General features: G+C 45.7%; 4 protein-coding genes across 8 annotated transcripts, besides 1 other annotated feature; 3 read left to right on the top strand and 1 right to left on the bottom strand.

Annotated features, from left to right (window-relative positions):
- Positions 1-157: 157 nt before the first annotated feature.
- Positions 158-3883, bottom strand: salto. Of its 4 annotated transcripts, none has more exons than NM_176152.2 (11): positions 3676-3883; positions 3545-3612; positions 3143-3485; positions 2834-3085; positions 2579-2739; positions 2136-2515; positions 1742-2071; positions 1477-1671; positions 1176-1378; positions 1017-1108; positions 158-950 (listed from the first exon to the last, which is right to left on the bottom strand). In NM_176152.2, exons 1-9 carry the CDS (start codon positions 3710-3712, stop codon positions 1375-1377), a joined length of 1770 nt encoding a protein of 589 aa, NP_788332.1. In that variant the 5' UTR covers positions 3713-3883; the 3' UTR covers positions 158-950; positions 1017-1108; positions 1176-1374. The 4 variants fall into 4 exon arrangements, with proteins under 4 accessions (NP_788332.1, NP_725124.1, NP_725125.1 ...); NM_165873.3 differs by having other exon boundaries at positions 1437-1671; NM_165874.2 differs by lacking the exon at positions 1017-1108 and having other exon boundaries at positions 158-927.
- Positions 3884-4141: 258 nt separating this feature from the next.
- Positions 4142-8026, top strand: CG17739 (uncharacterized protein). Its single transcript, NM_136913.3, has 7 exons — positions 4142-4167; positions 4893-5079; positions 5173-5561; positions 5615-6076; positions 6133-6304; positions 6369-6490; positions 6555-8026. Exons 2-7 carry the CDS (start codon positions 4902-4904, stop codon positions 7851-7853), a joined length of 2622 nt encoding a protein of 873 aa, NP_610757.1. The 5' UTR covers positions 4142-4167; positions 4893-4901; the 3' UTR covers positions 7854-8026.
- A 276-nt stretch (positions 8027-8302) lies between these two features.
- On the top strand, positions 8303-11448 carry CG30203 (uncharacterized protein). Its single transcript, NM_165877.3, has 6 exons — positions 8303-8504; positions 8560-8951; positions 9010-9222; positions 9277-9534; positions 9582-9747; positions 9803-11448. Exons 1-6 carry the CDS (start codon positions 8339-8341, stop codon positions 11380-11382), a joined length of 2775 nt encoding a protein of 924 aa, NP_725128.2. The 5' UTR covers positions 8303-8338; the 3' UTR covers positions 11383-11448.
- Positions 11449-11730: 282 nt separating this feature from the next.
- On the top strand, positions 11731-15187 carry CG30046 (uncharacterized protein). Of its 2 annotated transcripts, none has more exons than NM_001299412.1 (6): positions 11731-11994; positions 12236-12633; positions 12693-12905; positions 12967-13221; positions 13280-13451; positions 13504-15187. In NM_001299412.1, the coding sequence occupies exons 1-6, from the start codon at positions 11802-11804 to the stop codon at positions 14790-14792; spliced, it is 2520 nt and encodes an 839-aa protein (NP_001286341.1). In that variant the 5' UTR covers positions 11731-11801; the 3' UTR covers positions 14793-15187. The 2 variants fall into 2 exon arrangements, with proteins under 2 accessions (NP_001286341.1, NP_725129.1); NM_165878.2 differs by having other exon boundaries at positions 13504-14833.
- Positions 15188-15512: 325 nt separating this feature from the next.
- Positions 15513-17063: a mobile genetic element.
- Positions 17064-17640: the final 577 nt, after the last annotated feature.

Consider the following 17640-nt stretch of genomic DNA (forward strand, 5'->3'; position numbering starts at 1 on the left):
ATTTAAATGCAAAAGAACGCATAAATGTATCTGCAACTTCGACCCTGCCCTAAAAATCCAAATCATCTCAATTAATTGTGCCAGTTTCAGATTCTTAAACCAATCGAAGCTAGTCGATTGATCAAACCGCCGCCCTAAACGAGACTTAACCAGATTTCTGCCATTACTTTTTACATATGTATGGGTACAAAAAACAATGCCATTTGGCCAACGGTTACAACAAATTTGGTTTGTTCATCTTAAGAATTTCCATGCTAAGCGTTCTCCTTTGGGATGTGTTGGGTTGGGTTGATATTTGGGTTGGGTTCTTGTAGTTCAAATTGGATGTTTAACGCTGGTCTTGGGATCGCTGGTGTCTTCGCAATCGCAGAGGAGGGTGGCAGGGAATTTGCGACTTTTTGTGGACGCGCAGGATCTGTAGGACGAATATTTGGATGTTGTAGTTGATAGCGCAAGCGCACTAAATGGCGGGGCGAATTAAGCCGTCGAGCAGTTGATGCTGCAGTGGCTCAAAGATGCGACCACGTGGTTGGGACATCTCCTGCTCTTGCAGATTGGGCTCCTGCAGAGTGGCGTCTTGCAGATTGAGCTCCTGCAGAGTGGCGTCTTGCAGATTGGGCTCCTGCAGAGTGGCGTCTTGCAGATTAGGTTCCTGCAGATTGGGCTCCTGCAGAATGGCGTCTTGCAGATTGGGTTCCTGCAGATTGGGCTCTTGCAGATTGGGTTCTTGCAGATTGGGTTCCTGCAGAGTGTCGTCTTGCAGATTGGGCTCCTGCAGATTGGGTTCCTGCAGATTGGGCTCTTGCAGATTGGGCTCTTGCAGAAACTTGCAGGAAGAGTCCACACGCACAGGGTGGCCACCGCTTCTAATGCTCTCCATTTCGCCAGCCGGCAGAACTTCAAAAAAATGTTCACCCATATTGCCAACTATTAGTTTGGCATAATTACGGCTAGAACCATTTAATACTTTTATTTGTCTTTCCAAGCATAAAGCTCGCCGCTTTGCTATCACTTACTCAAATATTTTGGAAACTGGTCCAGTTGATATTAGGACTTCAATTGACATTTACCTCATTCAACGGTACATGGCCCTAATGTTATTGAATATCTACCACGGGATTTGTGTAAATTATAGCAAGCTGGCGAACTTTTACTCAAACTCGTATTGAACTTACAGGGCGTTTTTGAGATGTTTGATTTCCTCCTCCATCGTGGCATTCCGCTCGTCCTGATTGGCTCGCAACAATGATACCCGCGAATTCTGCTCCTTTAACAACTTGATGATATGCTCCTGCCTCCTCACTTCCCTTTGTTTGTGCGTGAGGGTCCCGTAGAGATTATAGAACTCCTCCTCCTTCGAACTCAGCTTGTTGTTTACCTGCGGGAGGAAGAAGGATAAGCATAAGCGAGGCTAGCCACATCCTTTTTCGGCGGACCTGATTGATAAGCGTTTCTTTCTCGCTAACTTGATAGTACATTTGGTCTAGTTTGGTGCGGCTATCCTCCTCATTCTTCTGCAGTGTTGCGATCAATTCGCTGCGAGCGTTCAGCAACTTCTGATCGATAACCATTTGCTCGCGCATCTTGGACACTTCCTTGCGCAGCTGCACTTCGAGCTTGGATTGCATCTCCAATTTGGCATTGGTAACACTTAGGGTCTCCCTTAGATCGCTGGTTATCCAAGCAAGAGATATGTTAATCAATATACATAATCTATGATACTGTTAACCAAGCAGTTTACCTTATCTGCTGTAGAGCTTCCTTATAGTTTCCACCCAGCTCTTCAAAGTCGGCATGCTGCTTTATTGTATTGGCCACCTGTTTGTTCATGACCTTCTTATGCTGCTCGAGACTTTGCAGCTGCAGTTTCAAATCGGCAATGATCAAATCCTTTTCTTTAACTCCCGCGTCCATGGCATCTGGACGCTGTTCCAGATGGACAATGAGCTCACGGGCCTCCTTCAGTTCGCCCTCCAGGTAATCGATGTGTTTCAAGTTCTTATCGACGGAATTTCGAGCCCGCTCCAGACCTTTGTCCGCCTCTTCCAGACGCTTAACCATTTGCTCTTTTCTAGATACGATATAAGGAAAGATCTGTAAGAACCATCATCTGCCGAGATGACCAGTTAACTTACACAGTCTTGAGCTTGGCTACCTCGGAGCGCAGTACCTCGATGGTGGAATCCTCGGTCAATAGCTTGGAATTGTTCTCGGCCAATCGAATGGACTGCTCACTGAGCATATCCTCGCTTCGCCGCAGGCTCTTTCTCAGCTCTACAATGATCTGATCTCGACTGGCCAGCTCCTGTTTCAGCTTGGCATCGAGCTCGATCCGCAACTGGTTCATCTGTTCAGTGTGCTCCTTCTGGGCGTCAAAATAACGAACCTCCATGGCCTGTTTCTGGGAACGCAACTCGGACATCTCGCGATAGAGACTTTTGTTGGGTGACTCTTGTTTGGAGCATGCACCGCACAACTGTTCGATCTCCTCGACGATTAAATTCATTTTTTCTTCCTGGAGACACAATAAAATAGTTTCACATTGCTAGTGCATCATAGCGGTTGCACAAAAACATACCACTAGGTTAGACAACTTTTTTTGAGTTTCCTCACGCTTTTCACTAGCCTCGAGATCATTTTTAGCCCTCTGAATTCTTGGTATATGGTCGTAGATTAACAAAACCCCCTGATCTACAATCGCACGACACCTGGTTTTCAAGTCATTCATACTTTCGGCGGCTAGAAAATAAAAGTATGCAATTGTAAGCGAAAGAAGGATAATTCAAGGATAACAATTCATTCAATCGAAGACGTAAAATCAAAACGAACTTACGAATACTCTTGGGCAATCGAAGTAGATCATCATGGTGGACCACAAGCTTGCATTCATCGTTTACAGTCAGACCCACAAACTTGAAGACCCCTTGATTCCGGAGCTCCGAACCCATTAACCGGATCTTGTGCATAAACTCGGACTGCAGGTTCTCCAGTTTTTTTTTCTGCGTATCAAAGACCCGCATCCGGTTCATCTCCAGGACACGGCGATGCGACATCTTTTCAGGCTTCTTTACATTTTGATAAGGTTCTGTGGACGGCAATAATCAGAGAATTGGACCACGTTTCAAATATTCGCGATACCCACCGCATGTCGTTGACTTAACCAATTGTGCTGACTGGGCATGCGTCTTTATGGGAACCACGTTCCGCTTGGGGGGATTCAACTCATCGATATCAGTTTTCCGATCGGGCTCAACTACTTTATGCTCGGGCTCGACCCGTCGATTGGGCAACGAATACGTACTGACACACGGGCGCGCTTTCGTCGAAGAAGTAACCCGTTCCAGAGAAGTTTTTCGCGAATGGATAGACGACCGACTCGCTCCACGCCTATTTGGAATGTGACTGAGCCTACCTTTGTTTGGGCTTCCGTCGCCATTCTGGGTGGGAGGAGTAGAGAAGACGCCACCACAAGAAGAAGTGCGAGACTGGGACGGGGATGTAAAGCATTTGAAAAAACTAAACCCTTTTCTTCTATCTCACTCACCCATGTAGCTTTGTCTGAGGCTTGCTTTTCCGCCTTTCCAGCTGTCCTCAGCAAGAATGCTTTGTTACCTAACAAGGATAACGAGCATTTGAAGCACACATTCGTATAGCGTTCAAGGTACATGTACTTACTACGAACTGAACGCGGCGTCACGCTGGAAGAATTCATATCTAAAGTTTCGGAAATCAACGCTTTTTTGTAAACGATTTTTGTGTTCAAAATGAGGAAAAAATAGTATAGAAAATTTGTTTCTAAATATTTCCAGTTGAACTACGTCTAGTGTAAATGGTACAAAAATGCTTTCTGACCAATCCAAACGAGGTGGTTCGTGGAAGTAACATGAATTCAAACTCAGAGCACACTTGTTCAGTTCCAATGTACCCGGTGTTTTTGGGGTCTGTTTGTTTAGAATGAGCGTATGAAAACTAATGGTTTCTATCAACAAATGCGAATCTGCAAAAGAAGCGGAAACTAAGCTAAATGGGAGGGAAAAGTAGAGAGCAGTTTTTCCCTCTCTGAGGTTCTCCATGTAATCCATTCGTCGGTCCCGAATGATGCACATCGTCCATCCAATAATCGACTCGGCGAAATTTGCATTCAGTTGCTGTTCGTGCGTCCACCGAGTAAGTTCTTAGTTCGGATTTCCCTCTAAAAGCATATATTTCGAGATTGTTTCATTTACGATCCATCAATACTGAGTAACAAGAGTATGAAAAAACAATCTGTACCACCTTGCTATTAGTTTATTTTCTCAAAATAACTTAATCAACTGGATTAACATACATGATGTGCTAGTGAAAGTGGGTGCTACAATATAAGTGCAGTACTGAGGTGAAGAAGCCCTAAAAGTGACTTTAATGATTTAGATCCATGGGAAATGGACGTTTGTCACCCCCTTGTATTCGAATTCGCTGTAGACAGTCGGCGCGTTTTTCAATTGAATTTAATCAGTGACGTAGACGGTCTATATAGTACAGACTATATATTGTATATACGCAATGCGATCCGATTTTCAAGGGGTAAACAACCAACAACCCGCCTAGTTCAAGTTCCGCATGGCAATTGAGCTGGCATAATTTGGATCTCAAAGGAAATGGAAAGTGTCTGCGAAAATAGCAATATGCACTATGTGTGACATCACGCAAAGTCATTCAATTGAAGGCTATTTCTACGAATTCAAGTTCAGTTTGAAACTGGAAGTAGGCTCCATTGGTTGCCATTGACATTCGATACCAATGCGGATAATTAAGACAATTAAGTGCTGGCCAGAAATAGTTTTTTCCCCCACAACCACGTGGCTGCATCAAATGATTGTAAATTTGTATTCCCACTCAATTTTGCATTGCAGCTCTTTGAAATGAAAGCTCTGGAAGGTTTCACTATTCTTCTCGCATTAGTGGGTGTTATTCCCCGGATCGAGGGCTGCATTAGGGTCCCACCGGGAGTCACAGCAGCCAAGTCACCGGTGGATGATAACTATGTGCTGTCCGTAAACGGAAATACGCAGAGTTATGTGCCCGGTCAAAGGTATAATGGTGAGTGCATTAAATTAAGCATTAAATTAAATTAAATTTACAAATTTCTAGATTTTTCTTTCAATTCTCTAATCTTTCGCTGCTCGTTTTCAGTTAGCCTCAGTGCATTTTCTGGCTTGTCCTTCATTAGCTTTATGCTGGCCCTGGATTTGGAGAGTGGTGACGGCGATGGTGACGCCAATGCCCTGGGCACCTGGGAGATCGCCGATCTCGCCGAGACCCGTTTCAGTCCGCGCTGCCCAAATCTTGTCGAGAATACCAACACGAACGTGAAGACACGCGTGGATGTGTTCTGGGTGGCTCCATCGAGTCCGGGACAGGGCTGCATCCTGCTGAGGGCTACGGTGATGCAGCATCGAGATGTGTGGTTCATGGATGATGGCTTCCTTACCAAGCGTATGTGCGAGGAGGAGGTGGACGACATTGACACCCAGCCCAGCATCGTGGATCCGTGCTGTGCCTGTGACGAGGCCAAATATGAGGTGGGACTCTTTTAACTCATTATTGAAATGGTATTAACACCTCCTTACTTCAGCTTACCTTCGAAGGCAAGTGGTCGCGTCACACACATCCCAAGGACTTTCCAGCGAATAGCTGGCGCACCAGATTCAGCGATATCATTGGTGCCTCGCACACACTGGACTACAGATTCTGGCAGTATGGAGAGCTGGCCAGCGAGGGGCTGCGTGAGGTGGCGGAGCATGGCTCCACAAGGACCTTGGAGAGTGAGCTGAAGGATCAGAGCGAACACATTCGCACGATCATCAAGGCAAGGGGCATTGCCTATCCGAATGTTACGGGCAAAACATTTGCCGTTTTTCGCGTCGACTCCAACCACCATTTGATCTCCCTCGTATCAATGGTGGATCCCTCTCCAGACTGGATCGTTGGTGTATCCGGCCTCGAGCTATGTCTGCCCAACTGTTCCTGGGTGGAGAACAAGGTGCACAACCTATATCCCTGGGATGCGGGCACCGATAGTGGTCCATCATATATGGTAAGACGATTTCCATGATTTAGTCTTCAGTAGAGTCAATCACGAATACTTTTCAGTCCGCTGACCAGCCACAGGTGCCTCCAGATGTTGTGCGCCGCATCAAATCAAATTTCCCCAACGATCCCCGTTCGCCCTTTTATGATCCCACTGGTGCCCAGATGAAGCCATTGGCCACCCTGCACATCAATCGAAGACGACTCTACGAAAAGAACTGCGAGTCCTCCGATTGTAAGTTAAATGCAACCATATATTGATGTTGTGAATATACATACTATATACTTTAATCCTGTAGCGGAACAGGTACCGCCGGAGTGCGCCACAAACTCGTGGTCCAGATGGGATGAATGCACCACAAAGTGCGGTCCCGGCAAGCAATACAGAATCCGAGAGTTCAAGAACCCTGCATTGGCTTCGGTAATTAAGACGACATATATAATTTGGATCCCATACTATATATACATTTTGACACCTACCTTAGCGTCATCGTTGCAACAATGCCCTGCGTGAGGAGAAGAACTGCGTGGGACACAAGTGCGCTGGCTTCAATGAGGAGACAGCTGAAGGCGGCGAGCCGGAGGTGGCGCCATCACCAGGTAGCAGCGACGATCCCCAGTGCGGTCTGTCTGACTGGTCGGAGTGGTCTTCGTGCACCGTGACTTGTGGAACCGGCGAAATGACCCGATCCCGACACTATCTAAACAAGAAGGCCAAGAAGAAGTGCCAGAAGGCAAGCAGGGCGCGTCTGCATGAGACCAAGATTTGCGAGGCAATGGAATGCGGTGGGGACATCGAGAACGAAGGTGGTGCTGGGGAACCGGAGGAGGAACAGGCCGGTGGCGACGGAGGTGGATCCGCTGAGAAACGCTCCATATTCCGCAACTTCGAGAGTTACAGTCAGCATCGGGAGGATTACATACCACCGGTTTGCGGGGTCACTCCATGGTCGGATTTCTCGCCGTGCATGGGGCCATGCGGTGGACATGGAAAGCGGCAACGTATTCGCAAGGTGTGGAATAACAACCAGGTGTACGGAGTAACGGATCCCAATGATGACGGCCAGGATCCCTGTCGACACATCAAGCTGCACGAGGAGGTGAACTGCACCAATCCTAGCTGCGATACCATTGTTCCCGGCTTCTGCTACGACGAGCTGACCGACAGTCCGTGTCGGGATAACGATGTGGCCAACTTCTGGTACTACGACCATGTGAGTGACCAGTGTGCCATCTATTGGTCGGATCGTTGTGATACAAATCGCAACAAATTCAAGTCGAAGGAGGAGTGCGAGGAGACATGTCGCCTGCCGCGCCACAAACAGGAACTGCAGCACGATGGCATTCCAGCCATTGATTGTCTCGTCTCTGACTGGGTTTCCCACAGTTGCAACGCCTCCTGCGGCGATGGCTTCCAATTGCGAACGCGTCGGGTGCTCCGTACTCCGAAGTATGGAGGCAAGCCATGTCCCAAGCACCTGGTACGTTTGGATCGCTGCTACCAGCGGTGCGATGACATGTACTCAATCAGTGGACGGGGATTTGGAGAGCGAAGGCATGTGGTAAGAGCTCCGCAACCGGAACCGCAGGACGAGTGTCGCTACTCGGAGTGGTCCGCCTGGACACCATGCACCGCCACGTGTGGCGATAATGCCGTTCGCCAACGAACCCGAACCCTAATGAACACCGATCTGAGCTACAAGTGCAAGGATCGCGTCCGCATGGAAAAGTGCGTGATGATGCCTTGCCAGCTGACCAGCAACGATGATCCAGAGCGGTGGTGAACATACCATTAACTGCTACAAGTATTAGTTCTAATCCAACTATGTAATCATTACCAATGGATATCGTTAAATATATGAAAAATTCCAGACTACCTACACTAGCTCTTCTCGCAACAGATTAAATATGTATTAAAAACAATAAAACAGAATTGTGTTCGCGTGGTAATTCCAATTCCGATTGAGTTTAACCTTGACCCAGTTCCATTAAGCAAACAGTGGCCAGTTTACGAGTGATTTTTCGCCGGGTTGCAAGTTCAAAGAACCCGGGCACAATTCATCAATTGAAAAGCTTGCCATAAAAACAAACCATTCCTAATTGAAGACAACTCAATCAAGATGCCATAAGCTGTCAACGCCGAGAGCGCCATTTAAGGGATAATTGATAAATTGGAAATGCTCATCAATTAATGGAGATGGCTAGCCATCAGTTTTGGTCAGTCGCCGTTGAGCCTCGACCCAGTACGGATCGCTAAGATTGAGAAGAGATGCTTCGCCATATCGTGCTCCTCATTCTGCTGTCTTCCGAAGTCAGAGGAGTCTGCAATCGGATACCCCAAGGTGCCAGTGGCCCTCGATCGCCTGTGGATGATAACTTTAAGATCCTTATCGATGGCAATCCAGAGACCTATGTGCCAGAACATCAGTACAATGGTGAGAGTCTCGAGTTGTCCTGAAGCTTTTACTTCAACATTATTATCATCATAAGTTTCGTTATCCTGTCCAATAAACATGAAATTCGTGAGCTTCACCTTGGTGGTCGAGGCTGAGGATCCGTCGGCTGCCTTCGGTGGTCAGGATATGACCGGTCACTTTGAACTGCTGGGAGTCGGAGACACCCGATTCAGTACCAGTTGTGAGAACATGGTGGAGAACACAAATACGAATGCCAAGATCTATATCGCGGTATCCTGGATAGCACCACGTAATCCGGACAGCGGTTGTGTACTGATTAAGGCTGGTGTGGTTCAACATCGTGATGTGTGGTTTCTGGACGATGGCTTCCTGACCAAGCGGATTTGTCCCGAGGAAATCGACGAACTGAACAGCTTAACACCACCCTTGGAAACTTGCTGTGCCTGTGATGAAGCCAAATATGAGGTTGGAATATCTTCTCAACTCTTCCTAATATTGTGTTTAAAATAATCGTATCTAATAGATTGTTCTGGAGCGAAAGTGGGCAAGGAACACCCATTGGAAGGACTTTCCCTCTGAGGACTGGCGCACACGCTTGGGCGAGGTGATTGGTGCTTCACATAGCCACAGCTATCGCTACTGGGCCTACGGAGGAAGAGCGAGCAAGGGCATGAAGGAGTTGGCCGAGCACGGAGCTACACGTACCCTTGAGAATGAGATCAGGGAGAATACTCAGGTAGGTAATCAATTTTATCGCATTAAATCCACTTCATCATGGTGTTTCTAACAGAATGGCGAGGTGAGAACTATAATAAAGGCTCCTGGAATTCCCTATCGTCCGAAAACATTTGGCACAACCCTGGCCAATGCTCGTCTGGATCCAGTACACCATCAGATATCGCTAGCAGCCAAGATTGATCCTTCACCCGATTGGATACTGGGCGTGGCTGGATTGGAGCTTTGCTTGAGCAATTGTACGTGGCTGGAGCGAAAGGTCTTGAATTTGTATCCCTGGGACATCGGCACCGATTCGGGACCATCGTATATGGTAGGCGAAAAATAGCCCACTATGCATTATATTTATCTCCTTCAAAGTCCTCAGATGAGCCACAAGTGCCACCGGATGTGGTGCGCCGTATAACATCTTCGTATCCCAGCGACCATCGTTCGCCATTTTACGATGACACCGGTGCCCCAATGAAACCCTTGGCCACACTCTACTTGACCCGGAAGAAACTCTACATTAGGGAGTGCGAAGAGGGTAAGTGATCGTTATTGTAATCCCTGCACGTGCTGTTCATAATCTTTAGTATTAGTTCCCCAGGAAGGACCGCTGGAGTGCGCTGTACACCCTTGGAACGAGTGGACCAACTGCAGCACGCGATGTGGTCAGGGCTACTCTCATCGTCAGCGTAGCTTCAAGAATCCCAATCTAGCTGCCAACTTTAACTGCGATAGGCGCTTGGAGGAGTTCCGCCAATGCCAGGGAACCCAATGTGGGGCAGCGGAGGAGGAACTGGAAGGCGAGGAGCCTGGCCTGGGCATGGAAAATCCCCCAAGTAGTGGCTCAATGGCCGAGTGCCAGCTGACCAACTGGGGCGAGTGGTCACCGTGCACGAAGACATGCGGCAGAGGATCTTCCACACGTACCCGGGACTATTACAATCCGCAGGCCAGGCAGCGCTGTTTGTCCGTGATGCGAATACCGCTCGAGGAAACTCGGGAGTGCATTGGATCAGATTGTGGTGGCACCATTCCGGATAATGGCGAACTCGATGGCTTTCCGGAACCAGATGTGTTCGGAGAGACGGATCACGGCGGTTACATGGGCAAAACCACTTCTTGGAACAGTAAACAGGAGCATTCCAGTCTAGGTTCCGGCAACCAGGCGTGGAATAGAAAGCCCTACAATTCGTGGAAAGATAAATCTCTTTCCAACCCTAGAGATAACGCACAGGAGTCCCCAAACTTACCGTTCGATCAGATAGAAAATCCTCAGAGACCTGCGTATAATCCATCTGACAATATGGGTGGTTATGACAAGGGCTTTCCTCCGACAAATAGCTACAGCAATGACAAGCTTGTGGGCAATAGACCCGGCTACAATGACTTCAATTCGGACTATAACAACAAGGACGCTTACAATGATTACACTACCCCTAGTTTTACATCTCGCACTCCCTTTGGAAGTCGGTATCCCAATCAGCAGGAGACTGTGGAGGGAAATACCAACGATATCAATGGCAACTATAATGTGGTTCAAGATTATTGCTTTGAAAAGCCATATGCCTCGACTCTTCCCTGTTTCGCCAAACCGGTGGTGGAGAGCAATTACTGGTTCTACGATCACGAAGATCACGAGTGCAAGATCTTCACCACGGACAACTGTGATCAGAATAGAAACCGATTCCGTACCCTGACGGCCTGCGAGGGCACCTGTCTGCAGCCCCAAATAAACATGGAGCGATCCGAAAACGATGCCATGGACTTGTACGGAAGGAGATCCTATGACCAAAAACAAACGAGAGGTAGACCTTATGATCAAACGAGTGGAATAGCTTATGGTCAAACAGAAGGTAGATCGTATGATCAAAAGGTTGGTAAATCTTATGATCGAACATTTGGTAGATCATATAAGCAAACAGGAGGTGGATCCTATGATCAACCAGAAGATAGGTCCTATGACTTATCGACAGGTAGAAGCTATGTCCAACCAGAAGACAGGTCCTATGACTTATCAAGAGGAAGAAGTTATGATCAACCGGTTGGAAGGTCCTATGATCTAGCAGGAGGTAGATCCTATGGAGAAACCAGTGAAGCAGGTGATATTGGAGAACCCATGTCGCAGACCAGGAGCAGATACGACACATCCAGACGCGGTCGGTATGGCGGCTGAACAAATTAAAGCATTTAAGTCGCCTAAATTAGAAGAGAATAAATATTAATTTATGGTATAATCATGACTAACTTGTACTCCAGTTTCATTCATTATTGCATCAAGGGTATCCGACAGTCGAACCAAAATACTATGGCGTTACTTTTGATTTATTTTTAAATGCACTTTCATCCAAAGAGATCTTATGGATTCAATTCTCTTTACTTTTTGGCTTTCCTGCATCGTCGACTGATAAGAGCCCAACGGACTATTTGAATCAGTGGGTCAGAAAAACAATACGCTCTGTCTTATCGGTGGGTTTTGTCGGCTCCGGAGCCTCTCTTCTCGCCGTCTGTTCGGAATTTTCGCTCAGTTTGCAACAGTTGCTCGCGTCGAATGGTTCTACACGGTAACTACGGTCTCCCAAAAAGAACACGAACATGTGGTGGTCAAGTGGTGCTCCTCTCGTGGAGCTACTTCTGCTTGGGTCCCTGGTGATTGGTAGAGTCAGCTCCCTGATATGCACGCGCCGTCCAGCGAACACGGGCTCGCCCAAATCTCCGGTGGATGAGAACTTTATGATAAGCGTGTCGGGTAATCCGGAAACGTACATTCTCGGCCAGGAATACAACGGTGAGTTCGGATGGGTTCACTGGCCTTGCGCTTGAACTTCGTGGGAGATTGTCGCTGGCATGGGACTTTCGGATTATTCTAAGGCTGAATTCGCGCAATGTTTATTGTTTAGTAAACAAAAAGAGGGCCTTATCACGAAACTTTGCAAATTCGTTCGAATTCAAGGTCGCCGCCGATAAGGGCCCGGCTTTGATTGTTTCCAATACTGAGATTTTAACTCGACTGGTCATTTCTCTTTCAGTCTCTCTTAATGCCTTCAATGGCCACCGCTACATTAGCTTTATCATGGCACTGGAAAACGAGAATGGTGACTTTAGCTACAACGATGACTTGGGTCGCTTTGAGCTGAGCGACTTGATTGAGACCCGGTTCAGTCCGAACTGCATCAACATGGTGGAGAACACCAATACGAACTCCAAGACGCACATGCACTTGACTTGGGTGGCGCCCAGTGAGCCGGGCAGTGGCTGCGTTCTGATCCGGGCCACAGTTCAGCAGCATCGCGAGGTGTGGCACATGGATGATGGCGGTTTAACAAAACGCATCTGCGAGGAGGTCACCGATGATGTGGAAAGTCAGCCAACTGCTCCGGCGGCAGTGGATGTGCCCTGCTGTGCATGCGATGAGGCGCGCTATGAGGTAAGCCCGTACGGAATGACCAATGCCTCAATTACCTTCTACAATTCTCCTCTCATTAGCTTATATTTGAAGGCGTCTGGTCCAGGAACCTGCATCCCAAGGACTTTCCCACTCGAGGCTGGGAGACTCGATTCTGTGAGCTTCTGGGAGCCGCCCACAGTTCGGATTATCGTTTCTGGGAGTCCGGAGAACTGGCCAGCGTGGCTATGAAGGAATATGCGGAACATTGCAGTTCGCGTCTGCTGGAGCGAGAGTTCAGCATTAATTTTCGGGTGACTCCATGCTTGAAACGATTGGTGGGAAGTACTCTATGTTACATCTTCCCTCTTACAGGATCAAAAGATACGGACGATAATCAAGGCACGGGGCCCATCGTATCCCAACATAAGCAGCAAGACAATGGCCTCGGTGCGAGTAGATCCCATTCACCACATGGTGTCCTTTGCCTCCAAGATAGAACCCTCTCCGGATTGGATTGTGGGCGTTACTGGACTGGAACTATGCCTGCGCAACTGCACATGGATGGAGGAAAAAGTGATCAACCTATATCCGTGGGATGTGGGCACAGATTCGGGTCCCACCTATACGGTATTTGGAAATAATTAGATGCTCGATTAAAGTAAATAATTCCCCTTTAATTTGATAGTCATCCGATCAGCCCCAAGTTCCGCCAGATGTCATTAGACGCATGCGTTCCGACTTTCCCAATGATCCGCGCTCTCCTTTCTACGACATATCCGGAACTCCCATGAAACCCATGGCCATTCTGACGGTGAAGCGCCAGCGAATCTACGAGAGAAGATGTGCAGATGAGGACTGTAAGTGGGACTTTAGTGGGGAAGACCTTAACAAACTATATCACATTCGCAGCCAACAACGATCCCGATGTGCCGCGTGAATGTTTCACCCATCCATGGTCCAGTTGGAGCGACTGCTCTTCCAAATGCGGGGTTGGCATGCAGTATAGAAGACGTGTCTATAAGCAACCGGAGCTCGCAAGGGTCTACAATTGCAATGAGGCGCAGTATGAGGAGCGCGAGTGCCAGGGCGAGATGTGTGGTCAAAATAATCTCATGCGGGAGCCGGAGGAATTTGAGGACCTGGAGCCAGATCCAAGGAGGATTGGTTATCAACCGTCACAACAACGCCGTGCCGAATGCGAACTCAGTTCCTGGGGCAGCTGGAGCCCATGTAGTGTAACCTGTGGCGATGGTTACGAGATGCGCCAGAGGCAGTACCTTAATCCCCAAGCAGAGTTCGATTGCCAGGGTGTACATCGCATGGAGCTGCAGGAAACGCGAAAATGCTCTGGTCGAGATTGCCTTGGTAGCTTACCAGGATCCTACAGCACCGACATGGATAGTCCCTATGGCGGGGCTTCTCCAGGACGAATTGGAGGCAATATGTATGGACCGCAACTTGAACCCGAGGCAGAGAACTTTGGTGACTACGATGACTCACGAAATGGAGCAGTTGGTGGATTCGAAGTGGGCAATCTTAAGGGCAACATTGGCAATTGGGCCTTGAACAGGCAAACAAATTTGGGAAGAGATGTTCCGTCGCTTAGGCCCACAAACTACGATAGAGCCCGCCAGCAAGCAGAAAAATCAGAACGAACCACGTGGTCTGGGCAGTCACGTCCCGATGATCCGCGCTTGGAGGATGTGGAACGTGCTCCTTGGCATCGTCAAAGGCCCTCCAACAAATACGGCTCAATCGTAGAGGCGCCCGAAATGGTTTCGCCAAGGGAACCATGGCAAAGGGCAAACAACTTTGGCAATCCGGACATGTATACACCTGGAGGAGATGTGGACCCCTCGCTGTCCTACCGCTGCTTCCAAATGGTTCAGACGGCTCAGCCACGCTGCCACGATCAAACTATTACGGGTCACTTTTGGTTCTACAACTTCTGTGCGGATGAGTGCATGCTGTATGCCGCGGATCAGTGCGATCGGAATGTGAACAAGTTCAGGCGGTGGGAGGATTGCGAGAAATGCCGGCAGCCAGGAATGGCTGCACTGCAGCAGGAGCACACCAATTCGCCACAGTGCGAGGATTTCCGTGCCATTTGGCAGGCGGAGCAGCGGGCTCGGGAGGAAAAGCGGCCATCAAACCGCAGGCGCAACTATGGCGATTCCAGATATCGGACTAGAAATTAGTTCTACATTTAGTTACTAGAATATACTTACCCAGAAATTTCAAACCCTTACCACTAAACGTATCCTTTTTCATTTGTTGTGTTAAATGGGTATGCGAGAAGTGTTCCAAAACGTTTTCTAAAGTGTGGTCTTCGAGATCTGCATACTCAATATAAATGTTCTATCTTTTATAATTTCCGGATCATGATCAAGAATATTTATCCCTACTACCTGTCACATATTTTCAAAGGAATATAGTAGCCCATATTACTAGAATAACTACTAGTAATGGGTATAAAAAATAATAATTTATTTATAGAAATTAATACATAATAAATGTGTACACAAATGTAGTTTTGTTTCTAATGTCATTCAAATCATATTGAAAGAACTATCAAATATACATTTTACAAATGCGTACAGTTTTTTACATTTTGTATATTTGTAAAAAAAAATTTACAGCTTTCTACACAATACTTACAAATTTTTTATTAGCCTACATAATTTTTCTACATAAGGGAATTTGAATAAAAATGTTCATTTGAAGAAAAATAAAAAAGCTGGAAAGATATTTTTAGGATTGAAATTCCAATGACAACATGCACTTTTTCCCAGAATGCAGACATGGAATTTGCACTTTTTTCGAGTTTTGTACTTCTGATAAGCTTCTCTGCGTAGCTCGAATGACTCGACTTCTTTGGAAACTAATCTCTTAGCTTGAAACTTTTTATATTATAATTACACTAGTGGGCATAAGTTTTTAGACACCATTAGCTTGCAACTGCCGGGCTATGCTTTTCATAGTACAGTCAAATAAATAAGTAAACTATTGATGATAAAACAAAGAGTTCAATTACAGTTACACGCGAGAGGTACATATGTTGTGCTTTTTACCTTTTCAATTTTCCTTCTGCTGATAAGAAAGCTAGACAGACAACGATTTGGGTGGTGGCAAAAGTATTTAGACATCACATTTAATTAGTTCGCATGATCTGTTGTTGATCTGTTGTTCGAAGAATATCAAATTTTTGAGTTTTTTTTAGATCATTTGAACATTTGTTCTTAATATCGTGGGACTACCTACTTTTATTTCATTCATAAATTTGTTAAACATGGGGTAAACAAAGGAACTGAGCGAATTTATAAAAAATTAAATAATAATTATAATTATAAATAATAAATGCACCGGGCAACGGTGCATTACCAAATAAATAAATATAAAAAAACACACACAACCAAAAACGTTACGCGTAGTGGCCAAAAACTCAAAAGGACGATGGTTATATTTTATGGAAGTTTAAGCAGAATGTTCTACAAACTCCCCGATCGGTTGCCAAGAAGGAGCAGAAATCGATATCAGTGAAAGAACGGTTCGCAGGCGCCTTAACGAAGCTGATTTTGGAACATATGTTAGCAGGGTTATACCACTAATAACTCCACGAAATAAGTTAAAGCGCCTCGACTTTGCCAAAAAATATACTGCTCAGTCAGCCTGCATCATTCTGGAACAATGTTTTGTGGAGCGATAAAAGCTCTTTTGAGTTTCACTGCTCAAAAAAAAAAATTTTTTGTTAGATTACCGAAACAATATCGAAAGTGGCACCAGTATGTCAGAGAATAAGTCATTCAGGAGGGTCTGTTATGTTTTGGGGATGCGTAGCCTTCACTGGCTTGGGAGATTTGGTTCCTGTTAATGCAACCATGAATCAAAGAAAATATTTAGATGTCCTTAATAATCATGCATTCCCCTCTGGTGATAAATTGATTGGAGAGTCCTTCATACTCCAGCAGGATAATGCTCCCTGTCATAAGGCCAATGTTTGCGTAAACACATTGGATTAGCCACCTCAAGGTCCAGACCTCAACATAATAGAAAACCTCTGGTCATATTTAAAAAGAAAAAGAAGTGCAAACTTATCTAGAAGTCGCGAAGAAACGATTTTGAAAATTCAAACCTTATGGAAGGATATTTCAATAGATTATATCCACAGCTTGGTACAGTCTGTACCAAAACGTCTGCAAAATGTGATAGACGCTAATATTTTTTATTAATTTGTCATAATTTTTTAGTTGACTTATTTTTCTTTTCAATGTATAACATTTAAATAATTTGTCCAAAGACATTTTTGTTAAATCAACAATGAAGTTATCCATATGTTTATGTTACCTAATTTAACTACGATAGTCTACCTATTTACTAAAATTATTAAACAGTTTTGCTTTAAGTAAACAATGAGTTACAAACAAATATATTGAATATATTTCTTGTCCAAATACTTATGCCCACTAGTGTATATTACTTTCATACTGTAAACCCTGCATTAGCTCCATTTTAATTAATAACGGCCTTTATTAATTTAACGATTTTCCCATTTACATTTTCCATATCTCGTCTTTTAACCAACTTGGAAGAGGTCACTACACCATGAAGGTCTCTTTTCAATTCTGTGCAGATTTGTACGGTTGAGACATCTTAGTTTTGGTATGCATCTCCCATTATACCAACAGCAAGATATATAACAGCAAGCATATGAATGGCTGACCAAACAGCACACCAACAAGGCAAACAGGAGGCACTAAAGGATAAAAAACACTTTATAGTTGAATATTTTTTTGAAGTCATGTGTCACGCGAGCAATCGTTTTTCTATGTTTCTATCGTTTTTCTAGAAGTCGTTTTCTACAACTGTGATAAGATTAGAAGCCGAAAAAATAATGCATTTACAATAATTTATATATATGTATACTCAGCGCAAGTATGTAAATCTTAAATGTTATTTCTGCATTTGACAAATATCATATCGGAAAAACTACCAAATCGTTTCATCTTTTTTTACAAATGTTTTAAAAATCTTTTACGATTCATTCTA

The sequence above is a fragment of the Drosophila melanogaster genome, chromosome 2R (assembly GCF_000001215.4).
Source record: "Drosophila melanogaster chromosome 2R".
Lineage (NCBI taxonomy): Eukaryota > Metazoa > Arthropoda > Insecta > Diptera > Drosophilidae > Drosophila > Drosophila melanogaster.

Coding starts and splice junctions, on each gene's coding strand:
- salto (NM_136912.3), bottom strand. CDS start 3,712: ATGAATTCTTCCAGCGTGACGCCGCGTTCAGTTCGTA. Junction 2,740..2,833: donor TCGATTGCCCAAGAGTATTC/GTAAGTTCGTTT, acceptor TTTATTTTCTAG/CCGCCGAAAGTATGAATGAC. Junction 1,672..1,741: donor GAAGCTCTACAGCAGATAAG/GTAAACTGCTTG, acceptor TTGGATAACCAG/CGATCTAAGGGAGACCCTAA.
- CG17739 (NM_136913.3), top strand. CDS start 4,902: ATGAAAGCTCTGGAAGGTTTCACTATTCTTCTCGCATTAGTGGGTGTT. Junction 5,080..5,172: donor GCCCGGTCAAAGGTATAATG/GTGAGTGCATTA, acceptor GCTCGTTTTCAG/TTAGCCTCAGTGCATTTTCT. Junction 6,077..6,132: donor ATAGTGGTCCATCATATATG/GTAAGACGATTT, acceptor AATACTTTTCAG/TCCGCTGACCAGCCACAGGT.
- CG30203 (NM_165877.3), top strand. CDS start 8,339: ATGCTTCGCCATATCGTGCTCCTCATTCTGCTGTCTTCCGAAGTCAGA. Junction 8,505..8,559: donor GCCAGAACATCAGTACAATG/GTGAGAGTCTCG, acceptor TATCATCATAAG/TTTCGTTATCCTGTCCAATA. Junction 9,535..9,581: donor ATTCGGGACCATCGTATATG/GTAGGCGAAAAA, acceptor TCTCCTTCAAAG/TCCTCAGATGAGCCACAAGT.
- CG30046 (NM_001299412.1), top strand. CDS start 11,802: ATGTGGTGGTCAAGTGGTGCTCCTCTCGTGGAGCTACTTCTGCTTGGG. Junction 12,634..12,692: donor GCGATGAGGCGCGCTATGAG/GTAAGCCCGTAC, acceptor TCCTCTCATTAG/CTTATATTTGAAGGCGTCTG. Junction 13,222..13,279: donor ATTCGGGTCCCACCTATACG/GTATTTGGAAAT, acceptor TTAATTTGATAG/TCATCCGATCAGCCCCAAGT.